At 37.5% G+C, this 15,452-nt stretch overlaps 1 protein-coding gene across 2 annotated transcripts; it reads left to right on the plus strand.

Annotated features, from left to right (window-relative positions):
• Nucleotides 1-244: 244 nt before the first annotated feature.
• LOC127979362 (CREB-regulated transcription coactivator 2-like) lies at nt 245-15,237 on the plus strand. 2 transcript variants are annotated; one of them, XM_052584769.1, is made up of 14 exons: nt 245-603; nt 1,676-1,777; nt 1,936-2,028; nt 2,774-2,835; nt 2,999-3,067; nt 3,244-3,329; nt 3,741-3,811; nt 3,896-3,939; nt 4,022-4,221; nt 5,233-5,684; nt 8,133-8,777; nt 8,857-8,913; nt 9,040-9,184; nt 9,441-15,237. In XM_052584769.1, the coding sequence occupies exons 1-14, from the start codon at nt 424-426 to the stop codon at nt 9,542-9,544; spliced, it is 2,310 nt and encodes a 769-aa protein (XP_052440729.1). In that variant the 5' UTR covers nt 245-423; the 3' UTR covers nt 9,545-15,237. The 2 variants fall into 2 exon arrangements, with proteins under 2 accessions (XP_052440729.1, XP_052440728.1); XM_052584768.1 differs by having other exon boundaries at nt 246-603; nt 4,019-4,221.
• Nucleotides 15,238-15,452: the final 215 nt, after the last annotated feature.

A 15,452-nucleotide genomic window follows, 5' to 3' on the forward strand; every position in this document is an offset into this window, starting at 1 on the left:
ATATATATAAACGTGTTTTAAGGGGGGATTTATTATAAAATTAAAATAATGAATATAAATAATTGTTCATGTTTATTCATTATTGCAACTGTATAGTGTTTTAAAGTTTGTTTATTTATTTATTTTCAATTCGACAAAGTCAGGCTGAAAAAAATGCTAACTTCCCGCTGTTTAATTATTTGTAATAAACTACGTTTCCCAAAATACCAGAGTTGTTTTCCCCCTTCTCTACAGTAGTTGGGCGTGTGCGCGTTACAGTCTCTGTAGATAACGAATGAGCTTGGCAACGATGTTTACTACAGCCTTTAGGACTGCATTACCCACAAAGCACTGCTCACCGTTGTCAGAAGTCTTGCTTTCTTGGGTCACTTATCGAACTCTGGCCGTGTCAGTCAAGCTTACTTTCTCTTATTTGACGGAATAATGCATTTGTCAGGCGCGGGCATTGGGAAATTAGGGTACGGACAGGGGCCCGGAGCAGGACCGGCGCCTGGAAGCTGCAATCCGCGTAAATTTAGCGAGAAAATCGCCCTGCACAACCAGCGACAGGCTGAAGACACAGCCGCTTTCCGAGAGGTTATGATGGACATGACTTCCATCAGGGTGAGTCTCAACTCAATTCAAGACACGTCGGGCTACGAGAGTTGTTTTATACTTGACCTGGATTATTCCCTTATAATGAGTTTACACAGCGGAAGGAAGTGATTAAACTTTAAAATGTTATTTGTATTGTTAGTGTCAGTTGTATTGATACTGGACAGCTTTATAGGGAAGTTTCAGGGAAGTTAGATTTCACAAACAAAATAACAATAAGAGATTAAATGGGAATGGGGTTTGGGAACGGCTCTCTGGGTACATAGTAAACCAGTTTTGCTAAATGAGCATAGACAGTCACAGGTGCATGCCGTTTTTTTTTTTCTTTTTTAAATATTAATAACAATAAAAAATGTGTATCATATTCCTGGACAAATTTTAAACTGGATAACCAACTATTGACAAATTTGGTCCACAAGATCCAACAGAAAGTTGCAAACAATAAAGTAACATTAAAGAAATAATAATCTGTAAATAAATGCATATTTCTTTCTTCTTCAACTTTGTTTGATCTAATGTTACTTCAATCTCCGCAATTGCATAATGTAAATCAATCAGTTACTTATTAAAAACAGGGCTCTGTTTAAACGTGCTCATGACTTTTATAATGTCTAACAATAGACCCTTGAAATATTTTATGTACTGAATATGGTAGTTGTAACTGAATTATGATGTTTCATAGAGCACACAGATATCTGAATTGGCCATCGATCAACAGCTGTTTAAAAAGCTGTGAGAGTTTTAGACCCTTAAAAATCAGAAGCTCATGATAAATGTGTTGGGACTAAATAAGACTTAGGAAGTATTTGACCATCTGTATATGGACTTGTGATTCAGCAAGTCCACATGGATTATGTCGATGCACAAAAATAGCTTTGCCAGTCACTAATCTTAGGTCTGTTTGAAATTAGTGTTGCAGACTAAGAGATGTGTAAATCCCAGGTACAATGTCTGGTTTAAATTATGATGCAATTTGTTTTTTTCTTCCCCTGAGGGTAAGGCAGTCTGGGAGAGAGTGAGATCAGATTTGTGTTTAACTCAGTGTTGGAGGGCTATTATTGGGCTTCTGTTCCCTCCTCAGGTTCAGGCTGAGAGAATTCGGCAAACCGGAGACTTAGTCCCGTACTATGGAGGATCTCTGCCAAATGTAAATCAGATTTCAAGATGTTCCACAGAGACCCAGGTGTGCAATTTATTTTTTTTATTTTTTTTAGGTATTATTATCCTATCATTTAAAAAAAAAAAAAGGAGAAACGATAAACGTTTTATTTTTATTTTTTTAAATGTTAGGTCCTTTTGTTTGAACGAATTTCATTTGATTTGCTTTCCTTCTGTCAACAGTACCCAAGTTATCTCACCCAGCAGCTCCTAGAGGCAGATGAAGAGTACAGAGACGCACAGCCCAGTCCTCCTGGCAGACTGCACAGGAGACATGTATCCCCACTTTAAACATGGCTGATAGTCTTACAGATTCATGTTTGTAGTAGTATATAAGGAATATTGAAACTCTACATCTCTTATCTTTATCACTGTGTTGCTTTAGTCTTGTATTGAACTGATAACAGCCAAAACAATATTTGTCCAGTAGTAAGTGGTATGCTACTGTTTAAAAACATTTTGGCTTAGTATGATAGAATATAAATATAAATTAATACTTTTGTTCAGCAAGGACACTTTAAATTGATCTGTAAAGACTTTTAGAATATTACAAAAGATCAATATTTCAAATAAATCCTGTTCTTTTAATGTTCTTTCCATTCATCATAGAATCCTAAAAGAAAATCTCCCAGTAATAATAAGAATTTTGTTTCTTGAAAACCAGATCAACCTATCAGATTAATTTCTGAAGGATCATGTGACACATATGACTGAAGTAATGACTGCGGAAAATTTTAAATTCATTTTAAAAGATATTAAAATAGAAAACAGTTATCCGTAATAATTTTAATTATATTTCCACAATATTGCAGTTTTATATTTTCAACAACAAATAAATAAATAAAATAAATGTAGCATTGTAGAACATTAATCTTTCAAAAAATAAAATAAAAATGTCTTACTAACCTAGAATTTTTGAACCCTAATAATCTAAAAAAAATACATAAACTTCTCAGATGCTTACACAGTAATCCCGAACAGTTGTAGAATTCTTAACTTAAGCCTTAACTTCATTTTACAGTTTGAAAGCGCTCCCTATCTCTCCACCCACCTCTCACCTCCGCGAGGTCCTTCCTGGAGAAGGTAAGATTTGAAATAAAGTGTTCTCACATCTATCACGCTCACCCCATTACATTTAGGTGCTACACAATCATGTGGTTTTCACAGTGAAGTCAGCATCAGATGTAACTCCCTGAGCTTTACTTTGTGCCAGTTCTTTAATGAAGTGTTGCTTGTGTCCAAGCAGAACCTGGTCCAGTTGTTCTGCCACTGAGAAGAGCCAGATGGTCCGTCTTCCTCTGACAGCTCTCAATAGGTGAACCGAAGCTCAAAACTCATGAGTCTTCAGACTACTGATTCCAGATCAGCTCTTGTGCATATACATATCATTGTGTAATTGTGTTCTGATGAACATTTTGATCCTGGAAGGTTTAGATTCCCACATCACCCTGTTTTCGCACACTTAATTTCTCATTCTGTTCATCCTCACAGAACCAACTCTGACTCAGCCCTCCACACCAGAGTGCGAAACACCCAGAAATCTGTGCAGACCCTGAACCCTCAATCCAGACACCATGGTGAGTTCAACTGTTGCAGTGTTGCTTTATATCAGATAGGAATGAATTACATATTCAAATATATTCAAATATATTAGAATAGAAATTGTAATTTAATTTGAGTTTAAGTTACCTAATGATAAATAACTGATTTTTTAAAAGTATATTAAAATAAAATAAAAAGTTAAATTTAAATTGTAATATTATTTCCTAATATAACTGTTTTCAATCTAATCAATGCCTTGGTGAGCATAACAAATTATTTGAAAAACAACTCCAAATGTCTGAACGGTAGTCAGGGCAGTCAAACCGTTTATGGACTGCAAATCAGTCAGTAAACTTCACATTAAGATAAGAGCTTTCCAGATATTGGAAATATTGGTATTTTGTTTCAAAGTACATGCTTATTTTATATCAAACTTATTCTTTAAGGGTTTGCACATCCTGCACCACTGATTGAAGAAAATATTCAAGAGGAGACACAATCTCACAAACTAAAGAAGGTTTGTGTTCTGCCTCATTCATATCACACTGATGAAGTGTTGTTAAACACTCTGATAACGCTAGGCTCATATCTTCTTTCATAGTTATCCTCAATGGGATCATCAGGATGTGAAACACCTTTTTTTCAGTAAGTTTCTTTGTAGTCCTAGTCATTAAGCTGTTTCAGTTTTTCTTTTATAAACAGTGTTTGTTTGCTGTCCCTCCAGCAGCTTCCCATTGGCCGATCAGCAGATATCATCCGTCCCTGTCCCGGCGACCCTCAGTACGAGCGGCTCTCTTCCAGACCTCTCCAGCCTCCACCTGCCTCCTCCTCTTCCTGTAGGCCAGGATTCTGAGCCCCGCAGCGGTGCGGAGCAATCGAGCAACACTTCCACGCACACTGACCTTATGGCTGACTTCACCTTACCAGGTATGTTTCAGGATCTGACCATGTTTGAATTACATTAATGCAGAGGGTTTTCACTTTTGGATGCCTAGGACCCCCAAATATGAGAATCACTTTGCAATGGACTTTCCATCCTAAAATATAAAAGCAGCTGTGTATTTTCATGTATAAAGATTAATTTGTACTGTTGAAAGAAATAAGCTTCTTTTTACTAAAGCCAAACAATTAATTGAAAAAGATGTACTTTTTACTGTATTAAGAAGCTTGTTTGCATAGAAACATTTTTAATTTGCAAATAATAAAATAATACTTTAGTTTAAAATGAAGAGTTTGACAAATTTTCATCTTTTTTTTTTTTTTTTTACTGTCGACCATCTTGCAGTCCCTGGACCACTGTTTTATTGTTAATCAAAACATGTTTGTAAATTGAAATGAAAGTAAAATAGATTCAAATATAATTATTACATGAAAAACTTATGATTAAAAAACTGAAATTAAAATAAAATTCAGTACTAAAATGACTAAAACTAAAATAGAAAAAAAAAAATCTAAATCTAAGTGTAAAAAAAAAAAAAAGGCAAATAAAATTACTAAAATGAAAAGAGAATATAAAGGTAAAATTTGATTCAAAATATTAGCAAATAACATCTTATAGTTCAATTTTTTTTTCAGACAACATCTCATAGTCTAATAGTATATTAATAGTTATAATAATAATAATAAAATGACTAAACCCCAGGTCGAAAGCCCTTGCATTAATGCAAAGTGCTTACAGATTGTTAAATGACTGATATATGAACTGATAAATCAGCCAATATTTCTGATTTTGAGTAAATGTTGTGTAAAACTAGTGTTTAATTTAAATTCACCAATTTTGTATCATACCGTGTACTCCAAAAATGTCTGAGACCACACTGAAAAACTGGAATTCAAAATCTGATTTAAACTTGGAAATATACTAGGTTTTAGTATTCAAAAACATATAATGCAAATCAATAAAAAATAATGAATTTTCAACACAATTTTGTCTTTAAGGTCTGTCCTCGTCTCTTCAGGCATCTTTAAGTAATCCTTTGCTCCAGTCTTCACTCAGCAATCCCAGCATCCAGAGCTGTCTGAGCAGCCACTCCCTGCCCAGCTCTCTCAGCTCCACTTCTTTGCGTCTGTCACTGAGCAACTCTTCCCTGCAGTCATCGCTCAGCAACCAGTCCCTGCAGTCCTCCCTCAGTAGCTCTTCACTGAGTAACCAGTCCGTCCAATCATCTGCCAGCCGCTGCAGCCACAGCAGTGGAATCGGCAGCTCTCGCTCCTGCTCCTCTTCTTCTCTCTCTGGTTCTCCACATCTAACAGGCCACACCCACCCTGCCACATCACGCAAGAGAGCCCAGCTCAGCCCACTCATTGTGCCCGGTGGAGGAGAGACCCGCTGGCAGCATCTAAAGCAGTTCTCACCCACACTGTCTCCAACCATGTCTTCTGTATCCCAGGCGAGATATGAGCATCGTTGATTATCATGTTTGGTCACAGGGTTTCTGTAGGTTTCTTTAAAAATATTACATTTTCAAGTTTTAATTTCTTAAATTAACTTATTAATTTAAGGCCATAAAAAGTTTTAGTAAAAATCAATTCACTATATATAATGAGTCATGACACAAGAATATAATAACATATAAATAATTATTATAGATATATTTGAATTACATTTTTTATTTTCTGTTTTTTATTTTAGATTTAGTTTTTATTTTCTATTTATCATAAATTTATTCACTTTTTTTTTAAGTGCATTAATTTAAGGCCATAAGAAGTTTTAGTACAAAGTCATTTACTATATTTACATATATAATGAATTATGACACAACAACAAAAGGCAGAAAAAAAAAAATCTAAATAATTATTATAAATATAGTTTTTATTTTAGATTTAGTTTTTTTTTTCACTTATAGTTAATTTATTTGTATTAACATTACATTTTAAATCCACTTATTAATTTAAGGCCATAAAAAGTTTTAGTACAAAGTAATTTACTATATATAATTAATCATGACAACAAAACAAGGTAGAAAATATATTCAATATCTAAATATTTATATAAACTTGAAGTAGCTTTTATATATATATATATATATATATATATACAAAATGTTTTTGGTTGCCAGGGCAAGACAACCCTGCACAGATTACCAAAAAAAAAACAGCATTAAGGGACCAGTGGATGGAGTTTATTTTTACAGAGCATCAACGGAGTTGTGCAAGTGTTTTTGTTTGTTCCCTGCATTTCGAAGATGCTTGTTCACAAGGCCCAGTTTGACGACGGATTTGCGTATCGTTTATTTCTTAAGGATGATGCAATCCCAAGGAAAAAGGGTCACGATCGTGTGTTGGAACCACAGGCGGTGAGTAAAATTGCTTAAAATTTAAAATAATTTGTAATGATAAATAGAAATATATATATATATATATATATATATATATATATATATATATATATATATATATATATATATATATTTCTATTTATCATTACAAATTATTTTTTATTTCAGTTTTAAAGGGGGGGTGAAATGCTCGTTTTGAGTACCTATAGAGTAGTACTGCATCCTTCATAAATCCAAAATAAATCCATAAATCCAAAGTCTTTAGTTTTATTATATTCATAAGAGAAAGATAGTCTGTACCGATTTTTCCCGGAAAAACACGACCGACTGGAGGCGTGACGTGTGGGCGGAGCTAAAGAATCACGAGCGCGAATAGGCTTTTGCGTCGAGAGCGTTTGGAAGCTGTGACACCGTGAGGACAAAACCCACCATCCAAAACAAACCATGGCTAACAGTCAGATTCAGCCGTTTATTTATGATCCAGAATCAGATCCAGAGGCTGAAACTGAACGAAAGCAGCAGCAGCAACGACTCGCTCCGAGCGGGGCTCGAACCCGGGTCTCCGATGGGAGGCGGACGCACTAACAAGGAGGCAGAGATATTTTAAGCAATTTTACTCACCGCCTGCGGTTCCAACACACGATCGTGACCCTTTTTCCTTGGGATTGCATCATCCTTAAGAAATAAACGATACGCAAATCCGTCGTCAAACTGGGCCTTGTGAACAAGCATCTTCGAAATGCAGGGAACAAACAAAAACACTTGCACAACTCCGTTGATGCTCTGTAAAAATAAACTCCATCCACTGGTCCCTTAATGCTGTTTTTTTTTTGGTAATCTGTGCAGGGTTGTCTTGCCCTGGCAACCAAAAACACTTATTTTGTGACTTTTCGCGACGCTCTCAGTTAATCGCTCTGATCAGTGAAATGTCTGTGCTGCTCAGCCTCGCTATACGGGAGCGCGCGCTCTTCCGGCAGAAGTGTGTCAGGACCCATATAAGGAAATTCCGCTCCATCTAACGTCACACAGAGCCATACTCGAAAAAAACTTTCCGAAACTTGTGACAAACCGGAAGGAGTATTTTGGGAACAAAAATACTCCTTCAAATGTATAACTTAATTTTTGAAACTTTGTCCATGTTTAGCATGGGAATCCAACTCTTTAACAGTGTAAAAAAACTCAGTATGCATGAAATAACATTTCACCCCCCCCTTTAATAACTTAGTACTCATTTAAGTTATTTACCAAGGCAACATTTATCTAATATTTATTTTATTGTTCATCTAATATTTTTTTAATTTGGATTTATTTTATTTTATTTTATTTTAGCTTTATTTAAATTACTAAATGTGATTTATTTTTCTAAGTTTTAGTTAAAAACTGCTTTAAACACTGCAGTTCTTCAATAGGATTTTTAAAATTGGCATTAAAAGCTGCATTTCATTCATTCACTTAAATACATTTCAAACATGCAGAGACCCTGAATCAACTTTCTGAAAGACCAAAAAAACTGTCATCTACCTGGTCATCATTTTTTATTTTATTACTTTTATTACACAGGTTGCTCTCCTCAACCCCAACAAAGTTCTGAAAGAGACGAAGCCACCAGCGTATCCCTGCACTCAGCACCTCAGATCCGCTCCTTCACTGTCCCATCAGCCAATGCGCCAGTATTTCCAGCCAGAGGCACAGCATCAGTCAATCCCAGAGATGGAACAATGGAGTCAAGATGAACACCACCACACTCACAAACACAGTCGTCCCCTGCAGCATCATTCACAACCACACGCTAACTATCATCAGCAGTTACTGTATCATTCCCAGACTGGCCAACCACACATCTCACTGCAACAACAGCATCAACAGTACACACAGTTCCAGCCTCATCAGATACCTGAGGAGCAGTACCAGTGTCCGGGCCAGTGGCAGATGCCATGCCAAGAGGTCCAGTACCAAAAGCAACCTGTGACTTTCCCCTCTCCAGGTCAAGATAAAAACTGGAATCATGTAACCGGCTCACATGGCTTGCCACATGCACAAATGAAGCGTAGACACTGTATGCAGATGCCAGAAGAGCCAAAACTCATGTCCAAGGTCGCTGTCCAGGAGACTCATGGAAAGGGATCGAAGGTCCCTCATTATAAGGAAAATGAAGTAACTGAAGCAAATCCAGGTTTACAGGATAGAGGTTTTGAACTGAACAAGGTGAACCCTGTTTGCATTAGAGCATGTAAGCCAGATGTAAGGATTACAATTATGATAATAAACACCTTTTTTATTACAGGAATCATATGTTGGCTTACATCTCACCCCTAGTCAGGCAAAGGCCCTTTCACAGCAGGTACATTGTTTGTTTCATGAATCATCCATTTAGATTGCACATGTCTTGGTCATATGGTCTGATGCTGTGCAGAGATGCTGTGCATGCATTTATGACTGACTTCCAGTATGTGTATTCTCTGTACAGCTTGGAGTGCTTCAAAAGGAGCCTGTAGATGGCAGTGGAGTGTCAGATCTCAACTGTGAACCTGCAGAAAGAATGGAACCGCTAGCACAGAATCAAAGCTACAGTGCTGGAGAGACGCAAAATATGTTCAACATCAACGTACCTGGTAAGATATGTTAGAGCAGCCAGTTTAACTGTGTTAAGCCTGACATGTGAAACAATAGTCCAAAAAGACCATGTTTTGTTAAATGGAACAGTTTATTCAATCTTTAGATTTAATAAAACAGATATGTCTATTTAATATGATACAGTAGGCTTTATATAGTTGTAGTGTGTATAGCCTGTATGTCTTGTCTTATATTTAATTTTAGATTCTCCTATCATGCTCTTTAATTTCTCACCATGTTTCTCCACCTTTTCAGACCCGTCATCCTGGCTGGACCAGGACATATCAAGTCTGCCGGACTCTGTTTTGGAGTTTGATCTAGAAACGTTCGGTCTGGACAGTAACTTAGGTTGGCCATGAATGTATCGTAAAAGTGAACCTAAATGTACATGTGTGTTGTTATGATACACTCATTTAGACAAGTACACTATTAAGAGAATATCTTTTGCCAGTGGAATTGAAAAATAGTTTTAGAGTCAAATAGAGCGTAAACTGTGAATTGGCTAAAAGGTTCTTTAAGGGAACAAACAGGAAATTATGTTTTAATAAATAGTTTTGCACACAGAGGTCCTAAATAGCAGGTCTATGTGCCTTAATATGCATTTTTGTTTATGTTTTATTATAAATAGAACAAATAGATTGTTTCTGTACAGTTACATGAGGTGAAGTCATGTATGAGTTGTTTAGGAAATGTATATTTTCACATTTCATAGCATAGAATAGCTGGGATAATATGGCTGGTTTAGGGTCTAAATTAACTTCTTTAATTCATCAAAATGACATCAAAACATTTTACTCTTTAATATTTAGATCAAAACCAATTCTGATATAATAAGTTATGTAAAGATTTCATATCCAATTTGTTTGCATGTTATAGTATTTGTTATAGTGGGATGGGGGTCACTTTTGTGACCACTTGTAACTGACCGTGGCAGACACCTGCCTCTGAATTTCTATATCATAATTTTGTTGCAGTTTCATCTTTCATCATTCATTCATTCAAAATGCAGTTTTATTGTATTTTCATATTAATTTTGCTCTATCACTCTCTGGTAGAGTTCATGTTGTTTTTCAGTATTTGTCTTCAATGTGAAATCATACATTTCTGGCAGAATTAATAACATAATATGAACAGAAAAACCATCTGTAAATTCCGGAAGTATTACAATTAAAACGTGGACTAAAATCTCTAACCCTACATTTTTCAGATATTGTTACTATAAAGGACTGATTCACCAGTTCACACCAGGCCTCACAGTAAAGCCATGTTCATTGCTCTTATTTTACAGTATTTGAACTAACTACAGTACTGTACATTGGGTAGGGTTAGATTCAGGGTTATTACCTAGTTATGTCAATTACTATAAGTACATAGTATGTACATGAGTAACAGGACTGTAAAGAGCTACTGCCATATTTATTATGTCTTTGTGTATAATTGGGCCTATTTAATAATTAGTTGGAAAGTAATAATTTAGAAAATTCACAGTCTCCCTGGAACAAACTGGGGTTAAGTGCTTTCACCCAAAGGCTCAATATCAATTATCCCATGATGTAGCTCCTGAACCTTCCTGAAGTCCTCAGATTTCCCAGTCATTTCACTAATTGTATTCTCAGAATCAGAAATAACTTTATTGCCTAGTATGTTTGCACATACAAGGAATTTGTTTTACTGTCACAAGCTTCCAGTTCACAGACACAACAACAACAACACAGAGATGTTAAAAAAAACAAGATGTGAATAAAAAACACATACATGAATATAATTAAACCCTGTATTTACAGGTGTACTATATATAGAAATAAAATAAATATAAAAAATTAAGTTTTAGGGATGTACTGATGTAGGGTGATGAATATGTGTAAGGTTATTGCACAATGGGAGAACATTTAACTGTTCTTGAGGTAGATTGCCTAGGGAAAGAAACTGTTCTTGTGCCTGGCTGTCCTGGGATTCAGTGCTTTTGTAGTGCCGACCAGATGGCAAAAGTTCAAAAAGGAGATGACTTGGATGTGAGCGATCCAGATTTTCTGAGTGATTTTCTGAGCTCTTTTCCTCACTCTGGATGTATACAGTTCTTGGAGGGTTGGCAGGGGAGCACCAATAATTCTTTCAGGAGTCCGAACCATTCTATGTAGCCTTCTGATGTCTAAATCTGGAGCTGGACCAAACCAGACACAGGACACCGGACAGACTTGATTACGGCGGAGTAGAACTGTTTCAGCAGCACCTGTGGCAGTTTAAACTTCCTCAGCTAGCAAAGAAAGTACAACTTTTGTTTGGCCTTTTTAACAATGAGGTCGATGTGAGTGTCCCACTTTAGGTCCTGAGAGATGGTGGTTCCCAGGAATCTGAATGACTCCACTGCAGTCACAGTGCTGTCCATGATGGGGAGAGTGCAGGGTTTCTCCTGAAGTCCACTACCACTGTTTTGAGCGTGCTCAGCTCCAGGTTGATAAGACTGCACCAGACAGCCAGCTCTTTAACCTCCCATCTGTAAGCAGACTCGTCATTGTCCTGAATGAGGACGATAAGTGTGATGTCATCTGCAAACTTCAGGAGCATAACAGGGGTCTTTAGAGATGTGGTGGCTTTGTACAGTCGTGGCCAAATGTTTTGAAAAATACATAAATATTAGTTTTCAAAAAGTTTGCTGCTTAACTGCTTTCAGATCAGTTGTTTCTGTGATGTACTTAAATATAATTACAAGCACTTCATACGTTTCAAAGGCTTTTATCGACAATTAGATGACATTTATGCAAAGAGTCAGTATTTGCAGTGTTGGCCCTTCTTTTTCAGGACCTCTGCAATTCGACTGGGCATGCTCTCAATCAACTTCTGGGCCAAATCCTGACTGATAGCAACCCATTCTTTCATAATAACTTCTTGGAGTTTGTCAGAATTAGTGGGTTTTCGTTTGTCCAACTGCCTCTTGAGGATTGACCACTAGTTCTCAATGGGATTTCCAGGCCATGGACCCAAAATGTCAACATTCTGGTCCCTGAGCCAATTAGTTATCACTTTTGCTTTATGGCACTGTGCTCCATCGTGCTGGAAAATGCATTGTTCTTCACCAAACTGTTGTTGGATTGTTGGAAGAAGTTGCTGTTGGAGGGTTTTTCTTTATTCATGGCTGTGTTTTTGGGCAGAATTGTGAGTGAGCCCAGTCCCTTGAATGAGAAGCAACCCCACACATGAATGGTGTCAGGATGCTTTACTGTTGGAATGACACAGGACTGATGGTAGCGCTCACCTTTTCTTCTCCGGACAAGCCTTTTTCCAGATGCCCCAAACAATCGAAAAGGGGCTTCATTGGAGAATATGACTTTGCCCCAGTCCTCAGCAGTCCATTCACTATACTTTCTGCAGAAGATCAATCTGTCCCTGATGTTTGTTTATTTTTGGATAGAAGTGGCTTCTTTGCTGCCCTTCTTGACACCAGGCCATCTTCCAAAAGTCTTGGCCTCACTGTGTGTGCAGATGCGCTGAATCCTCTTTAGGAGATGATCCTGGCCCTTGCTGGACTTTCTTGGATGGCCTGAAGCCTTCTTTACAAGAATTGAACCTCTTTCCTTTAAGTTCTTGATGATCTTATAAATTGTTGATTTAGGTGCAATCTTAGTAGCCACAATATCCTTGCCTGTGAAGCCATTTTCAACGCAATGATGGCTGCACGCGTTTCTTTGCAGGTCACCATGGTTAACAGTGGAAGAACAATGATTTCAAGCATCACCCTCCTTTTAACATGTTAAGTCTGCCATTCTAACCCAATCAGCCTGATGATCTCCAGCCTTGTGCTCCAACATTCTCACCTGAGTTTACAAGACGATTACTGAAATGATCTCAGCAGGTCCTTTAATGACAGCAATGAAATGCAGTGGAAAGGTTTTTTTGGGATTAAGTTAATTTTCATGGCAAAGAAGGACTATGCAATTCATCTGATCACTCTTTATAACATTCTGGAATATATGCAAATTGCTATTATAAAAACTTAAGCAGCAACTTTTCCGATTTCCAATATTTATGTAATACTCAAAACTTTTGGCCACGACTGTAGAGGGAGAAGAACAGTGGGGAGAGGACGCAACCCTGAGGGGCACCAGTGCTGGTGGTGCGGCTGTTGGATGTAACTTTACTAACTCTAACTAGCTGTTGTCTATCTGTCAAAAATCTGGTGATCCATTGGAAGAGCTTGGGACAGAGAGCTGGGTTAGTTTGGTCTGGAGGAGTGTTGTGATGATGATTTTAAAAACGGAGCTAAAGTCCACAAACAGGATATTCACATAAGTCACTGTTTTGTCCAGATTTTGCAGGATGAAGTGTAGTCCCATGTTGACTGCATCATCCACGGACCTATTTTCTCAGTACACAAACTGCAGGGAGTCGAGTAAGGTTGTCCAGATAAGCCAACACCAACTTCTCAAATGTCTTTATGACCACAGACGTTAGCGCCACAGGTTAAACTGGGCATGTTAGTGTGTGCCAGGGCCAGTCTTGTTTCCACTAGTCCTTGGGTTTCTTTGGGCCGGCGTTTGAAACAAGCAGGGACTTCGCACAGCACCAGTGATCTATTGAAGATCTGTGAGAAGGTGGGGGCAGCTGGTCAGAACAGGTTTTCAGACAGGCTGGTGTCACATGGTCTGGGCCTGGTGCTTCTCTTCTCTTGTTCTTTCTGAAGCTATAACACCAGCATTAAAAAAAATTGTTTAGCTCAAAACTCACTTTCAGTCGGCAGTGTGTTTGAAATAATTTGATTCGATGTGGATTATAATCATACAAGGCAGAAATATTTATAACATTACCACAGCTTCTTCTTCTCTATCACAATCGTATATTCATTTAGTAACTTATATTATCTGTCATAAGTCTTGTTTCGAATCCTGTGCTATTTTGGCCTCGGTGCTACTGGCCCGAGGCTATGAGCCCCGCCCGGCCCATTTTAAGCCTTTCAACATGGGTCATTTGCAGAAAACTGGTGTTCTAGCTTTTTAGCGTAGTTCCTCTTGGCCACTCTAATCTCTTTATTCAGTGTGTTTCTGGCCTGGTTGTATAAGACCTGTCCCCTTTTTTTAGGGTTCCTCTTTGGCCTGACTAAGATGATGAAGCACTGAAGCACAGTATAAAAAACTTAAATGAGATATTTAAAATAGAACTCACAAAATTAGAGAACATACAGACACCTCCAAGTTATTGGTGTTAATCTGGCAACTGGTGCTAATATCCTTAATTATATGACAAACCCTTTTTAACTGGCAGGATTAGATTGCAAGATGGCGGGCCGCTCTAAGGTGACTGAAACAATCCCACAAGAAGTGGTCCACTTGAAGACCAAAGGGATGACCCTTTCAGCCACTTCAAGAGAAGCTGGTCAATCCAAATCTGAGATTTCTTGAATATTGCAGGTTTACAATGACACTAATTTATTCAAGGCCCTTCAAAAAGGCTGGAAGTCCACATAAGAAGTCTCTGTGTTGCAATCGGTTAGCACATTCGGCTGTTAACCGAAAGGTTTAGCTCTCATCACAGAAAAAATCAAAAGACTAAGCTCACCTTTCCTGGGGAGTGTGTAAAGAAGTTATTGAAAGATGGAGGAGGAAGTGTCGAGGTTTGGGGGATGTTTTCTGCAGCAGGAGTTGGGCTACATGGTAGGGTGAATGAAAATGATATTTCAGAACCTCCTTCAGCAACATGCAGTTCCTCTGCCAATCAGCTTGCAATTTTCATGCAGGACAATGCCTCTGTCACACTGCAAAACTGCTAAAGAAGTTCTTTGAAGCTAAGAATATTGAAATAATTGGTTCAAGAGTCCTGATCTAAACCCGACTGAAAATCTCTGGAAAGCGACAAAGTTACATGGACACTAATGTCCAAACTAATGGGATCCTAGTGATGTTCTGCAGCCCCAGATGTGCTGTCATTCGAAGCAAGGGCCTTTACACTTCCTACTAATTTCTGACCGTTGTAATCCTTCTAAATTTTTATTGAAACTTCAGTGGTTACTGTTCTGTAATTTTGATCATGGTTTTCCACAAAATAAATGTTATTGTTGAAATGCCTCGGATATTTTGTCAAACATGTGGTATACGGACAGCTAATATTCCTACACATTGTGAGAGATGAAGATTTACAATATTTCAGAAAAACAAAATCTAGTATTTATAGATTGTTCTCTAAATTTGATCCCAACTACATAACATGTTCAGGACTCAACTGTTGATCAGTCATTGAAAACCTGTAGATGACATATGATTCTTTTCCTCTCTGACA

The sequence above is a fragment of the Carassius gibelio genome, chromosome B19, assembly GCF_023724105.1.
Source record: "Carassius gibelio isolate Cgi1373 ecotype wild population from Czech Republic chromosome B19, carGib1.2-hapl.c, whole genome shotgun sequence".
NCBI lineage: Eukaryota > Metazoa > Chordata > Actinopteri > Cypriniformes > Cyprinidae > Carassius > Carassius gibelio.